The following is a 23,751-nucleotide window of genomic DNA, read 5'->3' on the forward strand; positions in this document are numbered from 1 at the left end:
AATTAAATTTCGAAACTATAGGGGAGTATCATACAATAAATTTACTCTAAAATTTGAAATTATATAAAAATTATAGACAATTTTATCAAAAAAAAAAAAAAACTCATTAATCTTTTATATATATATAATATTACATTAAATAATCCAATTATAAACATGGAATCAAATATACAAACCCAAAATCTACAGTGTCCACGTACAAGTGCAGTTGTTGGATCTCTATGCAATGTATATGAATCCGATATGATATGACGGACACAAACGACGTCGCAGCGCCCGTCCTTTCACCCACCCTTAATTATCCCGCCCCGTCCCTTCTCGATTTTACTGCCCGCCTGTAGATTCATTCATTCGCTCTCATTCTCACTACTGCCCCCTCCTCATCCTCCATCCGCCCCAGATTCTCTCATCATCATCTTCGTCTTCTTCTTCGTGTTGCTTGAATTCCCACCTTTTCTGTGACTGTGAAGAACCCTCGCGGCTCTGCGATCAAGGCGGTATGGTTGGGGATTTCAGGACTTTCGATGATCGCCTGCACCGTCAGTTTTTCAAGAGGGAGACTGGGGTTTCGTCTCCCAGGGTTTTCTCTCGCCGCCTCTCCGCTTCTCAGGTGCTCACGATCTCTTTCCTTTTCTTAAGTTTTTTGTGATTTTAACTGAAAATTGTGGATTATGTTTCTGCCGATTTTCTCTGTTTCGTTTGGAATTGCGGATGAAGTTCGAGTAAGTTGTTGTTTTAGAGTGGTGATGTGCGAAGCTGTGTTGATTTTGTTGTGTGGATTATGAACTTGTTTTTACCTTAATCCCCTGTCTCTCAATTCGATTCAAGTTTCGGAAACACAACTGTTGTGTGACTGGTATATATGGATGTGGATCCTTGGTAGTTTCAGACGAATTTGAAAGAATTGATGAGATTTACGAGTGTTCAACTTTTAGCGATGAGATTGGATAATTTAGTTGTTAGCTTCTTCCATGGATGTTTAGAAAGATTGAAGAGGTGAATAGGTTTTACCATCTCTGTCTTCTTCCATTATTGTGATCTCCACTTTGATTTATGTGCAAATTTTCATATCTAGTTTAGGGTTGGGTTTTATTCATGTTGATTCCATCTGACAAAGATATGTGTTCGCTTGATAAATCTTAGTTTCGTCGTTTTAAGGTGTTTGACGACACATTGATCATTAGAAAATATATGCATAGGATTATCCATTTGGATATGATAAACGAAAGAGATGATCGGCACATCAACAATCCTTAATCCATAAATTGATGCATATTTTAAGTTAGCTTAAGTGAGAGAACACAACAAAAAACCCTTACCACTAACTCGATACTTATCCAATGTTACCTGAAGATGCTTTTCTTTCACTTCCCTTGATTGCAAATTTAATAAATCTCTGTCTATTTTGTTGCTTCTTGATACGCAAGAATGTCGTCTGTATAATACTGCACTTCCATTTGTGTTTCCATGAATTATTTGTGGTTATGGTTGTAGTTATGGCTATGGCTGTTGCAGAGCATGCTGGCAATGTATTATTTCTAAATGGCGCGAGAATAATGTACCTGTAATTCAATCTCAGGCTTGAAATTTCTGTTAAATGATCGTAACGGTCTATCTGAAAACATACATCACTTTACTCGAGTCAGCTTATAAATGCCAAAGGAATCTGAGCTTATAGAATTGGAATTTTCTTATTGATAATTTTAGAAACTAAATTTCTTTTGTTAAAAATTAATATCTAGTCCTCCACGTGTATCACCGGGGGAGAAAAACTGTATATATGTATTTTCACGTGCGCCACGTGGCCCAAAAGACAATATGTTTTTAGAACAAGTTCTCATTATATTAATTTAGCCAAATTAGCATAATTTACTCACTATTTATATACTAGATTTGTCAAAATGCGACGTGTTCTCTATTTTCTTACAGCTGCCTTGGGGTTCCTTTAATTTCTCGAGTTTTTGGTGTTAAGTGTTTGGGGTTTTTCAATGCTCGGTGTCTTCTTGAATCATGCTAGTAATCATCTTTTCTTGCTTGTTGCAGACCCTGATCAAACAGATTGATTCGTATGGGGAACTCTCTGGCCACCGTGGTTGTGTTAATGCAATCGAGTTTAATTCTACTGGGGAGCTTCTTATTTCCGGCTCTGATGATAAGCAAGTAAAGCTCTGGGACTGGGCAAGACAGAAACTTAAATTATCTTATTCGTCGGGTCATGTTGACAACATATTCCAGACCAGATTCATGCCATTTACCGATGATCGCGTGATAGTAACTTCTTCTGCTGATTGCCAGGTAATTTGGCATATGAGACCTTACAAGTTACAGCTCTTGAATATATTCTGATAGTCATTTTTCAGAAATAACAATTGATTTTCTAACATGAAACCTACAAACTGCTGTATAATATCCATATGTGTTTTTATCATAAATGCATATATACTCTATGTTTTATTTATTACGTCAAATTCTTTTGTATTATATCAAACTATGCATAAAATATTATTCTCTTCGTTCAAAGCTGACGCTCCTAATTATGAAGTATTGTGCAAAACACAGATGGGTATTATGCATTTATGATAAAAATGGGATATTCTATGCATTTATAATAAAACACGGCTAGGTATTATGCAATTTACCATTTTCTTTTCTTCGGACATGTCTAAAACATTCTAACGACTTTCTAAGAAATTAAATTCCTTTCTTAAACTAGGGGTGAAGGACAACAATATTCTATTTAACCCTGTCGACAGTTTTGTCTCAATCTTTTCTACTGTCCGGGCAACGAAGATCTGTTCTTAATATTTAATTGTCTTTCGACTTCAGGTTAGGCTCAGCCTGCTGGCGGAAAATGGTTCAGTCGAAACAAAGCGATTGTCCAAGCACCAAGGCCGTGTCCACAAGCTTGCTGTCGAACCCGGCAGCCCTCACGTGTTCTACAGCTGCGGCGAAGATGGTTTTATCCAACACGTAGGCACTTTTTACCGCTTAGGTTAATTCCCAAATTTCTTAACCATCCCTAATTATCTCTTTACTCTTGCGTCCTTTTGCAGTATGATCTTCGTAGCAATTCTGCGACCAAGCTTTTCTACTGCTCGTCAAATTCTGGACAGAGGTGGCCTACAAGTAGTGTCGGACTAAACTCCATTGCAATCGACCCGAGAAATCCTAATCTCTTTGCTGCAGGCGGCGCCGATAGGTTTGCTCGCGTTTACGACATAAGGAATTACCAAATCAACGCGTCCTCTAAATCAGGAAACCTGGTGGAATCTTTTTGCCCTCGCCAAATCTCCGGGACACCCGACACCGAAAAGCACATTACAGCGTTAACTTACTCCAACAGCAGCGAGCTTCTTGTCTCGTACAACGAAGAGCTCATATATTTGTTTCCAAGGAAATCTCGACGTGGATCTAATCTCGAATCTTCGCCGACCAACGACACGGACTCGGACGTGTCGGAGACCGATCCGCAAGTTTATTCGGGTCACCGAAACGCGCGAACCGTCAAGGGGGTTAGTTTCTTCGGCCCGAATGACGAATACGTCCTGAGTGGCTCCGACTGCGGGCATATTTTCATCTGGAAGAAAAACAGCGGCGAACTCGTCCGTATGATGGTCGGCGACAGGCATATCGTCAATCAGATCGAGTCGCATCCGACGATCCCGATCCTCGCCTCTTGCGGGATCGAGAAAACGATAAAGCTCTGGAGCCCAAGTTCGGATACCGTCAATCCTCTGCCGGAAAATGTCGAGGAGATTATGGAAGATAATAAGCTCAATATGGATGACCATTCGAGACTGCCGCTAACTCCTGATGTGATAATGCATGTCTTGCAGCTGCACAGGCGGCAAGCGCGGGTGTACATCGAAAGAAGGCACGGCAATGAGAGCGACGAGGACGGCGACGATGACGATGACGGCGGGGAGGCTTATTTGCTGGGTTTCTCTGATGGCGATCCTTTGGATGAGGGAGGGAACTCCAGAGATTGCACCATTAGCTAGAGGTATGTAGCTATTTAAGTAAAAGTTTCTTTCTACATACAGAGAAAATAATTTTTTTTTTTGTACAATCCGATCTTGCGAAGGTAAAAGTCAGATTTGGTAGTTGATGTCGTCTACTGTATAATTAATTGCCCTATCCATTTCTGAGCTTAAGAAGGAGATTTTTTATATAATATTTTGTGGTCATTATGGTCATTCAATTAAATTAGCATGTATATACTCAAAATAGACAGTACATGGTTTATATAGTATATCTGCTGCTTTATAGTTTATATGTTATACTGTACTCTATATATATATATATATATTTATTGGATTGAAAATTAATAATATATTGTGTTGTATATTGTATTATAATGAATTGTAATTTATGCCAAATCAGATGTCATGTAAGTATTTTGGATTTATAAAAAAATAAAAAAATTTGATGGTTTTCTATCTCTGAGGTATCTCCACTTGTGGAAATGCCCAAGTCAATGCCATGGAGGAATTTTGGATTTTTAAAAATATAAAATTTTTTATGATTTTTACCTTTTGTTTTATTTAAGTTTTATAATATTTATAATTATATTTATATTTTAATTATTTTTATATTTTGGTATTATATAAAATTTTATTCTATATTTATATTTTTTTTTAAAAAAAAATTAATTTAAAAAATAATTAATTCTAATTTAAATATATATATATATATTTTTGTTGAATTAAAGAGAGAAAGTATATAGAGACATTTTAGATGAGCATCTTTGTTGAATTAAATATATATATATATATATATATACCTTTGATCATCTACTTGCGTTGATGCATACTAACTATAATTCTAAAATTATAAAAATATGTGTACGTTTATAATCACCTACCTACGAGTTAAGACATTTTTGTTAAATCAACTTATTTGGTCAAATCAATATATATATATATATATATTATAAGGATGACATTTTTGTTAAATTAACTGATTTGATCGAATCAATATATATTATAAAAATGACTAACATATTTTAATATATTTATAATAAATATAATATTTTTTATATATTTCAAATAAAACATCAATCAACCCCATCATCCGCTGCTTTTATTACAGGTGGCGGCGCCGCCTCCGCTGCCGCCGCCGATTCGTCGATATTTTGGTACTCGTAAAGCGACGCACATACAAGAAAATACACAAAATTGAGGCCTCCTAGTACACAACAAAGCCAATACACATAATCCAACCTCCCCTCATTAATGTCGTCCGGCAGCCATCCCGTCGCCTTTCCGACCAAATCGATCACACCGTTGCTCATATAAAACGCGATTCCGATGAACATCGCCACCGCCGCCGTCGCCGTGCTCTTCATCGACTCTGGAAACTCCTGATAGTACAAAGCAATCTGCGCCGGAAAATGCAGCGCCTCGCCGGCGCCGGCGGCCGCCAGCTGAGGCACCAACCACATCGCCGACATCGGAACAACAGCACCGCCGCCGCCGACGCCGGATTTATTTCCGGCGGCGGCGCTCTGCAGTCGCTTCGATTCGACAATTGCTGAAATCGCCATGCTGATTATAGTGAAGGCGTGTCCGACTCCGACGCGCCGGAGGAGGGATGGCGGCTGCCCGCGGCGGCGCGTGGGGAGTTTGGACCAAAACGGAAATAAAAACCGGTCGAGGACTAGAATGGTAAAGGAAGTGGATATTAAGATGAAGACGGGCATAGAGCCTGACGGAACTTTGAAGTGCGACGTTAGTTGACGGTCCATGGTCAGCGCCTGGATGATGGATAAGCTGAGCTGGATGGCTAACGGCGTGCAGAGGAGGAGACCCGTTGACCATAAAGGTACCAGTTTGATGACCCTTTTCAGATCCTCAACTTCTCTCACTGTGCACCACTTTGACTTTTTCGTTGACTTTGACTTTTCTGTCGCGGACCCGCAGTCAGTGTCAACTTCTTCGGTTCTCAACGCCGCGCGGTTTAGAAAGCTGGATGTTTCATGTTCGCGAATGTTAGAAATTGTATTTTATGAATAATGAAATGATATGATTCTATAGATTCAAATAATAACAATTTAATTTAATTTAATTTAATTTAATTTAATTGATTTAATCAAATAATAACTACTTATAATATAAATCTAATTTAGATCAAAATTAAATATTTTAAAAAATAATTTGTCCGGCGTTCACCATCCCAAATATATATAATTAAGGGATATATATTGTCTCGTAAGGAATAACTTGGTGGTGTAGGGGTTGGACTTTCTCGATTTACCGAATTTCCAAGTTATATACATGTATTTTTAGTTTTCATATATACATAATATTTTTATCATTTTAATAATTTAATTAAAATATATTTTTAAATATTATAAATTAGATATATATATATATATTATATATTAGGTATATGACTGTTTCTATATTTAAAAGACGAAAGTAACTAAGACTAATCAAGATTAAATTAAATATCAATTAATATAAATTTAATTTATATATTTTTTACTTGAAAGAATAATATAATAAATATTTAAAATGTTCCCAATAGCATAACAAATCAAATTACTGATGGATGAATTTCTTACTAGCATAAATAATAAAAATTGCAAATTTCATGAACAAATATCATGACAGGAGATTTGCAGATAATAAAAAGTTGAGTATTTTATATGAAATTTTAAAGATAATATAAATATTTGATGATAGATTAATAAATAGTAATCAAACTTTCAAAAGTATGTGTGTTTGTTTCAGGGTTTGCGATTTTTAAATAGTAAAAAGTTGATTTTGAATAGTTATTTGATGTAATATAAATAGCTGTTGATGTGATATTTGAATGTAAAAAAAAAAATTTAATTTTTAAGTGTAATATAAAAAATAAAAAATAATTATTTGATATAATATTTTTGGAAGAAAAAAAAAAAAAAAAAAAACTGAATAGTAAAAATTTATAAAAAAAATTCACAAAAGAAGCTAACCTGAAAAATGGGGTTGGATTTGAAGCATAATTTTCTTCATGGTAATAATCTTCACTTTTTGGTGACAGAATCATTCGTCTTCTCCGAACAGCAACAACGATAACACGCGCTAAGCTCGTGTAAGGACTCCCACGTGGCGTGACGAGGGAATAAAAGCGAATTCCAGACAAGAAAACGGCTAGTCCGAGAATGTTGGCCGCGGCGCAAAGGCTAAAGCCTAATGTCCAGCTGGCATTGTCCTCGACATACACTATTCCGGTCGAGCTTATGACCGTGGCGACGTACATAGTGAATATGTACCAATTGAAGAAAATCCCTTGACTCTTTTGCGCGGCGAATTGATCCGCGCCAATTGTTGCAATAGTGAAACGAGTCCCGGCTGTCCCCAAAGATGCGAGACTTAATCCGAAATACAAAACGGCGTATTGAAGCCCTGTCGGTTGTATGCATAAATTTGATCTTATAGTCTCGCATGTCGGAGGTTGTAATTTTTTAACAGCAGCTGTCAGCACCATAACCACCACGCCCTTGAGGTAATAAAAAATCCGTGCTTAAATTGTTAGATGCATTTGGTAAAAGTGACTATGTTAGATAATATTTATTTTATTCGATATAATTATTTGAATCTACAAAAAATGAATTATTCTGGTAGAAGAGCCAAGAACAACAAAGAAGCACAAGTTAAAATATTGACATTTTTTTTTATATAATATTATTAGCACTTGTTTGGTTGGTGAGATTAATTTATCTAAAATAATACTTATGTTAAAAGTCTATTTTACTCTTTAACGATAACAAATTTAACATTAATAATATCATATAGTTAAAAACATTCAAGATAGAATTGAATTGAAAAAAAATAAATAAAAGAAAAGTTATTAAAGTAAAATTTAAATTATTTTATTTTATAATTATATAATTCATTAAAATATCATAATTATTATCTTATTCAACAATATGAATCGAACTATAAATTTAAAAAAATAAAAATAGAACAATGAATTTAATAATCTACCAGAAGCGAAAGGATCGACGAAAACCAAATGACGGAGAAGCAACCAAAGAAAGAGTCGGCGACGACGGCTCCGACAATAGGCAACATGGTAACACTACCATTCACAAAATTGAAAATCTTGGCAGCACTTATGCTCTTCATGTTGAATTCTTGAATTAGATACACAATGAGGTTGTTGATCCATCCCCCGGCCGAAAGCGTCAGAAAAGCCATCGTCCCTGACAATATTTTTCGCGCAAAAAAAATCCTGTCCCGTGTAAGAAATTTCATGTTTTCATCGACATCCAAATTACTAATCAACCATCAATTAAAAGTACAAAAAAAAAAAAAAAAAGACCAACCTATGATGAAGGGGAAAGTGATCCAACCTCCCTGGCGGCGGCGGCGGTCCGACGGCGGCGGCGCTTCTGTGTCCATGGTGGTTGGCACTGAATTTTTTTCTATGATGTTTTTGATTGATTAATTCAATTATATGACATTGATGATTGTTTTGAAGCTTCTTAATGTTGAGGCAATTTGATGAAGGAAGTCTTGGTAGTGTACTAACTAATATGTTTATTTATTAATTTTTAATAAATTAATATATACTTCTTGGAAGGATATGATTGCAATTTATTATTATTATTATTATTATTATTATTATTATTATTTTGTTTAGAAAAATTCAACTTGTGTGGATAATACTTGTTTTCTTACAATGAGTTTTGTCCATTTATTGGTTTTTCAAATGTGATGGACCATCCTAATTATTGGAGTGAAGGTCAAAAGAAAGCGTTTGGTTGCACGCTGAGATGTGGTTGAGAATTCAAATAATGTTTAAAATCATATAAAAAAAATATATATTTATTCTGTTCACTCGATATTTTTTTAATAATTTTTTTTTTCATAAATATTATTTTAAAAAATACAAATGTATACATATTAATATAGTAAATATATTATTCACGTATAAAATTAATTATATAACATAAAATATTATTTTTTATATTATTCACGTATAAAATTAATTATATAACATAAAATATTATTTTTTATATTATTAATGTAGTTCTCTCATACTATATTAAAAAAAATCTGTGAGTGAACGACTGATTGTTTAATTACATATCATGTATATTTTTAAATTTGTATAAACTAATTTTAAATATATTTATTTACTTTGAAATTTTTAAAAATCCTATAAATTATTATCTATAAAAAATATTTAATTATAATTTAAAATTAATTTGAAATAAATTGTTAAATTTATTTTTTATTTAAATAACAATTTTGATTCGATATTTTATAAATACATATATAATAAATAATACTCTTTCCGTCTCTCAAAAGTATAGTCTTGTTGGATTGGATACGAGATTTAAAAAATATTGATATTATATTGGTAGTTGATAAAAGTAAGGATAAATGACTTTTTTGTTCTTGTGAGTATATTAGTGTAAAAAGTAGTGGCAATTGTGTAATAATAATGAAAAATAAAAATAATTTTACGATGATATTATTATTTATGAAAATGAGACTATTATTTTAGAACGGAAAAAAAATATAAACAAAATTATTGTATTTGCCAGATAAAATATTAATTAAATTTAAATTTTAGAATATAGAACCCCGTAAATACAACCTAGAGTCATCAGTACACATCAAAGAAATCCCGTGATGATTGTTGGCGTGTAGTCATCCACACAAGAAACAATTTATTGTTAAATTATTATTATTATTTTTTTAATATTGGATCCACATGTTTTCAAAATGATGCAGCTGCTGTCGCTTTTCGTTCTTTTATTATTATTACTCCCTCCGTCCCGTATCTGCTACACTGTAGGTACGGTATTTTAGAAGGGATATAATTAGTAGATAATTAAGAATATATTAGTAAAAATAACTATCCTATAATATAAATAATTATAAATTAAAATTAAGATAACTAATTAATTTAATTAAAATTAAAAAAAATAAAATTAAAAAATTTAAAATGAAATTAAAGTGTGTAATCATTTTCCAAAAAAAGAAAGTGACATGGTATGTGGGAAGGACAGAAACGGCAACGTGGACATTGTATTTGGGACGGAGGGAGTATTATATTCTTCCGTTTCTTTCTTATTTGAGATTTTGTACTAAATAGAAAATAAGGTAATATTTTACTCTCTCCGTCCCACCGAAATTGAATCATTTGATTAGGAACACGGTATTTAAAATAAAATATTTAATTAGTTAATAATAATAATTAGTTATGATATTAATTTTATATAATTAATAATATTTATAGTTTGAAAGTAAATTTAATATATATGATTAAAAAAATCAAAATATATGTTTAAATATTTAAAATTTATATAGCAATTAAAAAATATATGTAATATGAATATCATTTTGTAGAGAATAAAATTTTCTATAATACAAGTAAATAAAAAAATATTTTTGTTTATTTATAATTAACATAAATCAATTTTATAAAAGATGTAAGTTTTAAATATAGATAGAAATATTTACTTTTTTAGGAGAGAAATAGAACTAAAAAGGTTTTGAATGGGTCCTACGTCATAAATTTATGATGTTATATGTTACGTAGTTAATTAAGTTAATTTATATTTATTAAATATGTTTAGATTTAAATTTTTTTACCAAATATAGAAATGTGTCAATTGTTACGGAACAAACAAAAATAAAAATAGTGTCAATTGTTGTGAGACGGAGGGAATATTAATTTATAAAAGTGTGTCATATTATTTTAATATTTATATATTTTTATTCTATATATAAATTAACTATATATTTAATAATATATTTATAATTTATATAAAAATTATATTATATTTTAATAATAGTGTGTGATTTTTTTTATAATAAAATATAAATATTTTTTGAGTGAGAAATAATAAATGATGAAAAAAGATAATTATAAAATAATCACACGTATTTTTGAGTGAGAAACAATTAACAATTTATTACAAAACATATAATATAGCATATTAATATGAAACAACTAGTATTTTTAAGAATTTGTTTGATTGCAAAATTATGGAATTCCAATATATAAAAAGATATAATTAAATGTTAATATAGAATTAAAGAATAGTTAAATATAAAAATTAAATAAATAAAAGTACTATAATTTTAAACAATAGGTAAATGTAAAAATTAAAATAAATACAGAAAAATATTAATATAAGTATTACAAAATATAAGTACTACAAATTAATATAAATATATCATTATTTTTTATTAGTATTTATTTTTTTAGAAATATTAAATCATTTTTTTAATGTTATATTCCTTCAATTTAAAGTAAAGTACTTATTTATTGTTTTGCACGTGTACATGTGTAGTTTATAAGAGTTTTTTAAAACTATGTAAGAAAAATATAATTATTGAAAAAAAAAAACAAATATATTGATTTTAAACAAATCAAATTGAAACAATATAGATACATTAATTTTTAATAAAATAAGTATTAAAAATTAATTTTATATTCAATATATTATATTACTTTATATCAAATTAAATAATTATTTAAATTTAAAATATTTATTATTTAAAACTTAAATTAAAAATGCATACTGGAACCGAACCCTGAACATTATTATTATTTTTATTATTATTTATTTTTCTAATGTTAAATAAATGAAAGAAGACCCGTCGTTATAAGGGTAGGAATAATTGGGGTACTTATATACCACATAAATAATGTGACTAATTATTGCCCATATATATTATTCTCTCCGTCTCATGTAATATGGATGTATTAGTGTAAACACGGGAGTTTAGGTAAAATATAATTAGTAAGTAATTAAAAAAATGTATTTGTAAAAATAATTATATATTAAAATTAAGATAAGTAAATAGTTTAAAAGTACATAATTATATTTCCAAAAATAGAAATGATAAGTTATGTGGGACGGACGAAAATAGAAAATAAGGACAAATTATGTGGGACGGAGGGAGTACTCGCTCCATCCCGGATATTTTGTCCGCGTTACCGTAGACACGAGAATTTAAGAGAGCTATAATTAATAATGTATTAGTTAGAATAATTATCGTATAATACAAATAATTATAGATTAAGATTAAGATAATTGATTAGTATAATTAAAATTAAAAAAGTTATAAATTAAATTTTTAAAAATAAGATTAAAGTGTATAATTATTTTTTAAAAAAAGTGACAAAATAAGTAAGACGGACGGAAATAAAAAGATGGACATAAAAAGTGGGACAGAGGGAGTAGTTTTTGGTTAAATGAATCATTTACACAAATAATAATAGGACAATAATTTTTTCAAATTTTGCAATTTTTCATAGATGAACATTGAATAATAATTATCTATTAATTGGTTGTACTCAATTTTTATTGAATGGTCACTTTAAATGATCATATGCTTGCTTACAAGAAAGATACTGTATATTCTTCGTATATAAAAGTAATGATATTTGTGTAATATATTTTAAATTAAAAGTGTATTTATTATGTTAAGTAGGTAGTACAATTACTAAATTAGGAAATGGTAACCTTGTTTTGGGACGGACGAAAATAAAAAATGGTAACCTTTCAATGGAACAGAGGAAATATATAGATAGCTAAAAATACTTTTTCTTTTCTTTTCTTTTCTTTTTTTTCATTTAAATTCAAATTCAATTCCTAAATTATTCTTTTTACCACCCCCAATGTCTGCGGGTCACAATTATATTCAGCACTGTATCGAAAATTATCATATTATCGCTAACCCCTAAAGCATGGATCGTCGCTGTTGTCGAAGCAGGTATTGGGTCCGTACGCCGATATCCAGTGACGGAACCAGCACTAAAAATTTGGAGGGACAAAAATATCGATTTTTTTATCATTTTTTTTTTAATTCATAGCACATCCGAGCAAAAAAAAAATAAAAATAAAAATAAAAGTTTAAAAAAAAATCAACAAAATTACATAAAATTCAATATTTTTATTATAAAAAAATAAAACTTAAAGGCTAGAAATATAAATTAACAAACAGATAAAATTTTTATAATTTTTTACATTATTAAATAAAAAAAATATGAGGAGCAAATTACTAAAAAAATATATATTTTACTATTATTTACACTAAAAAATACATATATTTTGAGGACTGGGGTTTGACCCTAAACCCCCTAGCCCCCGTATAGATCCGCCCCTGCCGATATCGACGACAATGTATTCCAAACTAACAACATACTAGTCCTTTTCATCGTCGCCGTCTGCTCCGTCTTCATAATCTCCACAACCGCTGGCACCTTTAGATTTCGGTCCATTATTTCCCGCCGGAACGATCGCGGCGCAGAGGACTCGAACTCGCAGATATCAAGTATATGCCTGTCGTATTGTACGGAAACCTCTCTCCCGGCGGCGGCAAATTCCATGAAGCAGAATGTTGTATATGTCTCGGAGTATTTTCGGCTACAGAGAAGGTAAAAGTGCTTCGGCCTTTGCCTTGCAAACATTGCATTAACTTAGAGTGTTTGGACAAGTGGTTAATAAATCAGTCGAGTTGCCTGTTGGGTCGTGCAGCTCTCTCAGTTGACTCACCGGTATGACTGCCAAAGCCGAGAAATTTTTAGCTATAATTTTTAAAATAACATTTACTAATTTATTTAATTTTACTTTGTTTAAATTTTCGAAAATATCATTTTAATTTCTATTTTTTATATAAAAATATCACATTTAACAATTACTCTATCTGTCGGAATAATTATATATATTTTTTCTAATTTATATATAATAACAATTTTATCCAATTATGATTTTATTATTAATATTTTAACTAATAATAATCAATTTATTGCTAATTTTTCTCCCTGCTATGCTATTTTTCTTATTGATACTTTCATTAAATTTTTATAATACCTTAACTTAATTTTTTTACCCAATCGAGTTTTATATTAAAATACTACTTTTTTTTTTTTTTTTTTTTGTTTCTAGGCCGAAATATTATGGCATAAATAATCCTGATTGATAGAGAATTTCACTTCAAAAATACTTTAAACACAGAAGTAATCCAAAAAAAAAAAAAAAAAAATGCACATTTGCACACAAAAACCTCTAATTTTTTTTAATTAATATTTATAAAAATAATTGGATGTGTTGTAGTGTGTTCTCTTTGTATTAATATCATTTAAATACCAGTATTATACGTAATATTTTGTAAAATAAATAATTTATTCCTTATCAAAGAAAATGAGATCACACCCTAAAAAATTGAAAAAAATAAATAAAAACCAAGTAATTTGTAACTAATTTCTTTTCAACAAGTTTACTGAATTATTAATTTTTTCTATTTATTATATCTTGATAATTTTAACCAACAGAAGCAAATAAAGGTTAATTAGTTACCACATATGATGAAACTCAAATTGTTCTTCAACCAAGCGATCCAGCTCAGCTGCACCCATAATTTCAACACAAAATTAAGAAAAATACAATATAAATTACATTTAATAATATGAATGTTATTTTGAAAATTACAGTTAAAATTTTTTTTTACCGGTGAGTCAACTCGGAGCGCTGAACGACATAGCGGGCAATTCGACTGAGTCGTTAACCACTTATCCAAAAACTCTGAGTTTAATGCAAAGTTTGCAAGGCCAAGTCAGAAGCACTTTTACCCTCTCCGTACACGTAAATATTCTAAGACATATACGGCACTCTGCTTCGTGAAATTTTCCGCCGCCGGGGAGAGGTTTTCGCACAAAGCGATCGGCATATTCTCGATCTCGGCGAGGTCCATCCTCTGCGCCGCGACGGTTCGGCGGGAAATGACGGACAGCAGAATCGAAAGGTGCCCGCGTATTTGACGCGCTGAAACGATGTATCCAATGCGTGTAGATGAAGATGATTCCGGAAGGTTATGAGGACGGGGAAGACGACGACAATATCGGCGTACCGTAGCGATAATATAATACGATTTTTAGGCAGGTGTCGGAAGTGCTGGAAAGAATAATTTAGAAATTGGATTTGAATTTACATGAAAAATACGTGTTTATAGCTATATATATATATATTCATAGTTACAAAAAGAAAAGAAATTAAAAAAAAAAAAAAAAAGGGGAAGAAAAGGTGAAAAAAATTAAAAATAAAAATAAATACAATACAAATACAATATTTCACGACCAGCGCGGGGCAGGGGAGGAAGATGAGAAATGACGATGAAGAAAGAAAAAGGAAAAACGAGTTTGAAGAAGGATTGAATTGTGAGTGGGGTTGTGGAGGAGGGAGGGATCTATATTTATAGACATTTTAAAAATTATAAAAAATTGAAATTGTGTAATGTAATAATATATATTCCCTCCGTTTCATTTACTAATGTTCTATATTTACACAAATTTTTAGACAATTAAGATTTTTGTTATAAAATGACAAATTTGTCCTTAATCTTGTGTATAGAAAATGAAAGACTAAATAAATGGTAAAAGAGTAAATTTTGTGTATAAAAATAGAAAAAGGACAATAATTGTTGGACATTCCAAATAAGAAATAGGATGTTAGTATGTGGACGGAGGAAGTATTATTTTTATCGGTCCTAGCGATATACTTACTTTTTTTTAATATTAATCTTTTAAGTATTAATTATTATATTAAAATAGAATATAAATTAAAAGAAAATGATAAAAATATTTTGTTTTATAATATTAATAAAATAATATTTGTAAAAAAATATATAAATATAAAAATAATTTTAATGTTAAGTATAATTATACAAAATGTCAATTTAACTCTCAGAGACGAGACAGACGAAAAAAATATAATATAAGATATTGTAATAATAGAATATATATATATATAGATATGTAATAAAGTATATGTATATAAATGTATGTGTGCGCGTGTGTTTGTAATTTAGAGAGAGATAAGAGATAGAAAGAGAAAGAGAGTGAGGAATAAATAGATAGAAGTGTATTATTATTTTTATTAAATTAATGCCGTGTAAAATATTATGTGTTAAAATTAATTATTGTGTCTTATTGTACGTAACTGTAACATATGTTGTGAATTCATGTGTTTTATTTATATTATATTAATATATACAATTTATTATATATAATAATATTGTGTTATGTCAAACAATATACGATATGTCTCAACTCAGTGTAAATTTATTTAACCACTGGTTTATTATCTCTCTATTGAATACAAATGTCTTATTTATAAGCAAAATTATATTATTCTTATAACGATGGGGTTGTGATTTATATTATAAAATTTTAAATTCGAATAGTTTTTTATGTACTATTAAAAATTTATTTAATATTTTAAATATAAAATTAATTTTTGATATAATATAAAAAATAAATGTTTAATTTGATATTTTAATTTCTTTTTGTATAAATAATAAGAATTAAATCAAATCATTCAAACAAACACATTCTAATTTTATTTTCATACATTTATACTCTTGTCTCTCATCTTCTATTGAGTAAAAATCATTTATGTTCTCATTCAATATCATAATTATCAATTTTAGTCACATTCAAAAAATTATCAATTTTGGTCCCACTCAAATAAAAATTTATCAATTTTAGTCTAAAATCGGTTGACTGAAACTGAACAAGGCCGTGTTAGCTTGAACACGCCTGTGTTGAATGACTCAGAAGGTGACTGGGCGTCCTAGGCAGCCAACACGGCCGTATTCCTGCCCGTGTTCCCGGCTGTGTTCTGAACACAGCCGGATTCCTGTCCATGTTCTCAACACAACCATGTTCTGGGCCATGTTCCTGCTCACGTTCTCAACGCAGCCACGTTCTAAACCATGTTCACGACTATGTTTTCAATATAATAATATTGTAGATCATATTTATTATTATTTTCACTTTTTGGTTAAAATTATTTGATATAAATATATACATTTATAATTCAACAAAAATATTTTTTCAATTATTTCATAATATAAAAAATAATCAATTTTTAATATTTTAAAAATATATAAAAACAATAATATATTAATATATATTTTTAATAATATTCCCTCCTTCCCGCTTACTATTTATTCATTGCAATTTCTGTCTGTCACACAATTCATGTCACTTTCTTTTTTTTTTTTAAATAATTACACACTATTTTTTAATTTAATTTTTTTTAATTTTAATTAGTTGTCTTAATCTTAATTTATAATTATTTATATTATATGATAATTATTTTCACTACTACATTTTTAATTATCTATTAATTATATTTATCATAAATTTATTTGTGTTATTGTGACCCAAAACATCCAACGTGAGATGGAGGAAATTTATTTTAAAATATTATTTTGAATAATAAATTTAATTTATAATTTATAAAAATAATTATTTTAAAGTAATATTTTAAAATTTTTACTATAAATTTTAAAAATATATATTAATATATTATTGTTTTTATATATTTTTAAAATATTAAAAATTGATTATTTTTTATATTATGAAATAATTATAAAAAAATATTTTTGTTGAATTATAAATATATATATTTATAACAAATAATTTTAATCAAAAAGTGAAAATAATAAAAAATATGACGTACAATATGATTATATTGAAAACATGGTCGTGAACATGGTTGTGTTGAGAACATGAGCAGGAACATGGCCTAGAACATGACCTGTGTTGAGAACATAGGCAGGAACACGACAGGAATATGGCTGTGTTCAGAACACTGCCAGGAACACGGACAGGAACACGGCCGTGTTCAGAAATGCAGGTAATCAACACGGCCGTGTTAAGACCAACACGGTCGTGTTGGTTGCCTAGGACGCCCAGTCACCTTCTGAGTCATTCAACACGGTCGTGTTCAGTCTCAGTCAACCGATTTGGGACTAAAATTGATAATTTTTATTTGAGTGAGACCAAAATTGATAATTTTTTATGAGACCAAAATTGATAATTATGATATTGAATTGAACAAAAAAATGATTTTTGCTCTTATTATTATTATTATTATTATTGAGACCCACATATTTTACTTGTTAAACAACAAATTTACAAAATTACACTTCAGGTGGGGTCCACCTGCAGTTATTTGATTTAAATAATTAGTAATAAATGATATAAAAAAGTATTTTGTGATCTTTTGTATGTATATTAAATGAGAAATGGGGACCAATGGAAGAATTAAATTAATAGTAATATTGAGATATATATATATATATATATTATCTTATTATTATTTTTGATCGGATATATTACTTTTTTTATTTTTGTAAATAATTATTGTGGGAATAGAGAAAATTCTATCAAATATTTGGCGTGTTTCGTCGTAATTTCCCCAGTATTTTTATTATTTACTATTTTTGGTCAAATTTATTCTTTTTTTACCGTATTTTTTTCGTTCAAAAATAATAGTCAACTAATTCTTACTTTTTAAAAAATTATTCCAACCTTTTAACAATAATTACTTTTACACTTACTATCAATATAATACTATTTTTCCTTAATTCTAGTCTCCATCTCAAATGTTTCTATTGTTTTGAGACGAAAGAGTATCTGTTAAGTTTACTCTATTGTTAAATTTGGCAAAATAAAAAAATATATATTATTCTTGAGAATTTTATTTTTTTTTAAATAAATATCACTAAATTTATTAAATTATTTTTCCATTTATTTTTATTATTAAATAATTTAACAAAAATATCTTCAATTATTTTTGTACTTTTTCAATAAGTTATTTTTTTTTTAGTTTTTGTGTCGAGTTCAAATATTTAATTTTATGGAATAAAAAAAGTATTTTTTCTAAAAAAAGTATTTTTTCTAAAAAAAGTACTATATCAAATCAATATTTTTATTAATTTTATATTATGTTAAATTGTAAATTTAAATTATTAAAATTATAATAATATTTATTTATATTAAACTAAATTAATTATTTAACTTTAATTTTTTTATTATTACTCCCCCGTCCCAGATATTGTCTGCTACACTGTAGACACGGTATTTTAGGAAGGGTGTAATTAGTAGATAATTAAGAATGTATTAGTAAAAATAATTATTTTATAATATAAATAATTATAAATTAAGATTAAAATAACTAATTAGTTTAATTAAAATTAAAAAATAAATTTTAAAATTTTAAAATGCGATTAAAGTGTGTAATTATTTTTCAAAAAAAAATGACATGATACGTAGGACGGATAGAAACGGCAACGTGGACGTGGTATATGGACGGGGGAGTATTATTTACGGCTAAAATCTAAAATTCAAACTAACTGATACACCAGAGTCAGCCTTTGGAACTATTTTCTATTTTGGGAAAGCTAAATTTAAAGCACGTCACCTCCCTAAATGGATGAGTGGACCACACCCCTCGTCACTCGCAACCACCCACCATCGATAAAGTTGTACAGTACTTTGGTTGGAATTTTCATCTAAATTAGTATTATTATTTATTTATTTATTTATTTTTATAAAAATATTAAATAAATTTTTATTTTTTATATTTTAATCCCAAACTATAATACCATATGTTTAATTGGTGATTATATATTTGAAAATAAAAATAATAGAATTTAATAAATAAAAGGTGGATTATGATATTATTATTATTTTTTATAACGGTGGGAAATCGCACCTGCTATTCGAAAGTGTGTACTGGATAAATCTCGATCGAACCTAATACCAGCAAACTAGCGTTATTGTTAATTTTAATATAAAAATTAATATATGATTAAAAAAAATTAAATATATATTTACAAAATTATATATTAATAAAATATAAATATCAATTTATATATAAAATAAATTATATAATACAAATAAATAAAAATTGTATTTTCTCATTTATATTAACATACACTAATTTTATATAAAAAATAAAATAATAATGTAATTTTGTTTTCATATATAATCTCTATTCCAACTTAAAGTATTTTTTTATCATTTTTCTTTCATTCAAAAAGTATTTATTTTCTATTTTAGTAAAAATAATCATACACTAATATCAAAATATTGTTAATTTGTACATAAATTATAAATATATCATTGTATATACAATTAATTTATACATAAAGTTAAGATACAAAAACGTCAAAATCTCTTACACATTTCCACTGTTCAATAAAATATTACTCTTTATGTCCCAAAACAATAAAGACATTTAGAATGACATGAGAATTAAAAAATAATAGTATTATATTGATAGTTGGTGTAAAAGTATTTTTAAAATACCAAAATACCCTACTTTATGTAATTATTGTGAAAAAATAATGATAATTTTGTAAAAAAAATGGAAAGATAGTTACTAAAAATGAAAATGAAACTATTGATTTGAAATGAACAAAAATAGCAAAATAGAACTATTATTTTGAGATGAAAGGAATATTTATTTTGATGAAGCAATGTGTTTTGTTTTTGTTTTTTTTTTTTTTTTTTTTAAAAAAAAAAAAAAAAAAGAAAGAAAATTAAATTCAGTCCATACTAGTTAATAATGTGGGCTAAGGTTGACAACTAGCTTTGCATAAGTTTCTTCATTAAATATATTAAATAAATTCCATTTATATTTAAATGGTGTTCAATTATATTTGAGATGATATTAGCACCATAATAAATGAAATTCATTCTCCTTACTAATAATTTCCTAAAAATATGATCTCATGAATTATTGAATTGTTTGGCATTGTTTAATTATAAATCTTATACTATTATTATATCTATAGTTAATAATATTATTAATTTTTTAAAAAATTAATCATTATATTAAATATACTTTATATATTATTTTTACCAATTACAAATAACATAATGGTAGTAATTAAATGACAATGTAACAACAACAACAATAATAATAGCACAATAATAATTGTTGATAATAATTTTTTTTACTAATAATAGTATTCTAAAATATAGATAAATAGATAACAATCAAAATTGTGCTATATAAATAAATAGATCTTTTGAAAATATTTTTTTAAAAAAATAAAATTGCTACTTTGAACAAAAAATATTGATGGTGTGTTTTGTTTGAAGGATTTTGCAAAAACTTCACTGTTCATTCAAAAAAAATTCTCCAAATACATCAATGAAACATCTAATTTTTATTTTTTATATTATTTTAAAAATCAATCTTACATTCAAAATATCACATCAACATTCATTTTATATTACATCATACAACTATTTCAATTTAAAATTTTTACTACCTCCTTCCAAGAAGTAAACATATATTTTTGCACTATTGTATTTAATATTAAAAATACCATTATATTTGTGTAGTTACTCCAAAAATATGATTATATTTATATTATAAGAGACTAATAAATGTATTTTTATCATTTTCTCTTTATTTGTACTATATTTTGATATAATAATTAATATTCAAAGATCAACAAAAAAAAATTATTATATACTTTGTGGCTGTACGGAGATAGTATTGTTTAAATCCCAACTCAAAATCCAAATCTTCAAACAAATTAATAGTTTCTATAAATTAGTTTGTTTGAAAAAAAAAATACAAAAAATATAATATTTTTTTATTAAAGCAATTAATTAATCTTGGGCTGAAAACTAAAATATTTTCTCATAGGACGAATGAAGTATCTTTTAATTTGTTAAGTCCGCTTGTTTCTAATTTGGGACAAATGATATAAGTCCGGACATGCTGTGTTAAATGAGTCAATTATAGAATGTGTTTTCTTTTATTGTTATATATGTTTTTTGTTCATCCGTTGTATTTATATTATGTTAAAATAGATCGGATAAAACATATCATAGTAAAAGAACACAATCTATAATTAATTTCATCACAATTTATATTCAAAGACCATACAACTACATGCTTTTATTTAATAGAATATATTCCCTCTGTTCGACTCTAAGAGTCTTATTTACCTTTTGCGTTATTGTACTTAACATTAAAATTATCCTTATATTTGTATAATTTTTTAGACAAATATCATTATAATAGTACAATAAGACACTAATAAAAGTATTTTTATCATTTTTCTTTAATTTGTATTACGTTTTCACATAATAATTAATATTCAAATATCAACACACAAAAAGTGAATGACAAAAAGCAAACGAGACCCTTAAAGCCGGACGGAAGTAGTATATTATTTGTATTTATATGACTTTTTTTTTTATTATATGTTGTCAATATATGTATATATTATGTTTTTGTTTATCCCTATATAATATATTGTGCATGACTATATTGTATATTACTCCCTCCATCCCATTGAAAGGTTGTCATTTTCTATTTTCGTCCGTCCCAAAACAATGTTACTATTTCATAATTTAGTAATTGTACTACCTACTTAACATAATAAATACCCTTCCAACTTACACTATATTACATAAATGTTATTACTTTTATATTACACAATATTATAGGGGTATTTTCGTCATTTTTACTACAATCCATTATAATACTAATATTAAAAAATTTACGTGCAAAAAACAAATGCGATCCTTGTTCCGGAACGAATGGAGTACTTTATATTGCATTTATATTATTTTAATAGAAAAAGATAACGGGTGTGTTTGTTTGAAGGATTTTGGAGGATTTCCACTATTCATCCAATTTTTTCCCCCCAAAAACATCAAATCAAACACTTATTTTCATTTTTTATATTATACTAAAAATCAATTTTACATTCAAAACATCACATCAAACCCTATTTATATCACATCATACAACTATTCAAATTCAAAATTTTTACTATTCAAATCCCAATCCAAAATCCAAACCCCCAAACAAACACACCCGTTATGTCTTATAGTAGAAAAAATTAGAACAATTTATAATTGATTTTAAATAATTTATAATAGAAATAATATTTGACTATAACTATCAGTGTGGATATGTATTGCTGGCTTTATTCAAAACTTCTAAACATAATGAGTGTTCTTTTAATTGTTGTGTGATACAATTAAAAATTAAAATTATAAATACACAAAATTGACAGCTAATATATACCTTATTGCCTGAGTTTTTCATATATTTTTACTCAACAATTCCTTTTTCTTTTAAATATATCAAATTAAAAAATTAATTTTTATTTTTTTATATTATACTAAAAATTAATTTTATATTTAAAATATCAAAACAATACCTATTTATATCACATAAACAACTATTCAAATTCAACTTTTTACCATTTAAAATTTCAGACCCAAAAATCAAACCACAAAAGAACACATTCATTCTTTCAATTTCTTCTAAAATAAATAGATACACAAGATAATTTTTTTTTCTTTTTCTTCTATTTAATATAATTTATTTTATTTTTTGATGCATTGTCATTTTCAATTTTCCTCCTCTTCGTCTAACTTTATTGCATATTTGGGAGTAAAATTTATTTTTCATTTTTCTTCAGTGTTTTATTTTAAAATTATTTATATTTAAATTATATATTCAAATGTTTTTGTCAATTTAATCTAACTATGATAGAAAAGGGTTCACGTGTCCGAGAAGTGTGTCCGAATGAACTTGCCATCTTAAGATTAGGTGACATTAATATAAAAAATAATATTATATATTAAATATTTTAAAATTATGAAATATATATAATATATATTGAAAATTAAGTAAAAAAATATAATTGGACAACCATATATTATATCTATCAATATTATTACTTCTAATTGGCCCGTCTCAATCAATATACATATTATATATTCTCTCCGTTGGTTTCTAAGGGTCACATTTACTTATGTCGTTGTATTTAATATTTAAAATATATTTATATTTGTATGATTTTTTTTTACAAATATCATTCTATTAGTATGGTAAAACACTAGAACTTTTTTTGCAATTTTTTTAAATTTATATTACGTTTTGATATAATAATTAATATTCAAATA

The 23,751-nt window shown here is 27.6% G+C and overlaps 2 protein-coding genes and 1 pseudogene across 3 annotated transcripts; 1 reads left to right on the forward strand and 2 right to left on the reverse strand.

Moving 5' to 3' along the window:
* Positions 1–293: 293 nt before the first annotated feature.
* Positions 294–5,221, forward strand: LOC127239302 (protein ALTERED SEED GERMINATION 2). Its single transcript, XM_051257389.1, has 5 exons — positions 294–610; positions 2,044–2,295; positions 2,827–2,970; positions 3,054–4,003; positions 5,092–5,221. The coding sequence occupies exons 1-4, from the start codon at positions 500–502 to the stop codon at positions 3,999–4,001; spliced, it is 1,455 nt and encodes a 484-aa protein (XP_051113346.1). The 5' UTR covers positions 294–499; the 3' UTR covers positions 4,002–4,003; positions 5,092–5,221.
* LOC127239300 (protein NRT1/ PTR FAMILY 2.6-like) lies at positions 5,012–8,511 on the reverse strand. 2 transcript variants are annotated; one of them, XM_051257387.1, is made up of 4 exons: positions 8,315–8,511; positions 7,974–8,191; positions 6,959–7,485; positions 5,012–5,966 (listed from the first exon to the last, which is right to left on the reverse strand). In XM_051257387.1, exons 1-4 carry the CDS (start codon positions 8,388–8,390, stop codon positions 5,057–5,059), a joined length of 1,731 nt encoding a protein of 576 aa, XP_051113344.1. In that variant the 5' UTR covers positions 8,391–8,511; the 3' UTR covers positions 5,012–5,056. The 2 variants fall into 2 exon arrangements, with proteins under 2 accessions (XP_051113344.1, XP_051113345.1); XM_051257388.1 differs by having other exon boundaries at positions 7,974–8,220; positions 8,315–8,432.
* Positions 8,512–13,370: 4,859 nt separating this feature from the next.
* On the reverse strand, positions 13,371–16,659 carry LOC127239270 (uncharacterized; annotated as a pseudogene).
* Positions 16,660–23,751: the final 7,092 nt, after the last annotated feature.

The sequence above is a fragment of the Andrographis paniculata genome, unplaced genomic scaffold (assembly GCF_009805555.1).
Source record: "Andrographis paniculata isolate CXL003 unplaced genomic scaffold, ASM980555v1 Contig77END, whole genome shotgun sequence".
Taxonomy (NCBI): domain Eukaryota; kingdom Viridiplantae; phylum Streptophyta; class Magnoliopsida; order Lamiales; family Acanthaceae; genus Andrographis; species Andrographis paniculata.

Coding starts and splice junctions, on each gene's coding strand:
- LOC127239302 (XM_051257389.1), top strand. CDS start 500: ATGGTTGGGGATTTCAGGACTTTCGATGATCGCCTGCACCGTCAGTTT. Junction 2,296..2,826: donor CTTCTTCTGCTGATTGCCAG/GTAATTTGGCAT, acceptor TTTCGACTTCAG/GTTAGGCTCAGCCTGCTGGC. Junction 2,971..3,053: donor AAGATGGTTTTATCCAACAC/GTAGGCACTTTT, acceptor GTCCTTTTGCAG/TATGATCTTCGTAGCAATTC.
- LOC127239300 (XM_051257387.1), bottom strand. CDS start 8,390: ATGGACACAGAAGCGCCGCCGCCGTCGGACCGCCGCCGCCGCCAGGGA. Junction 8,192..8,314: donor CACTTTCCCCTTCATCATAG/GTTGGTCTTTTT, acceptor AAATATTGTCAG/GGACGATGGCTTTTCTGACG. Junction 5,967..6,958: donor AATCCAACCCCATTTTTCAG/GTTAGCTTCTTT, acceptor TGAAACATCCAG/CTTTCTAAACCGCGCGGCGT.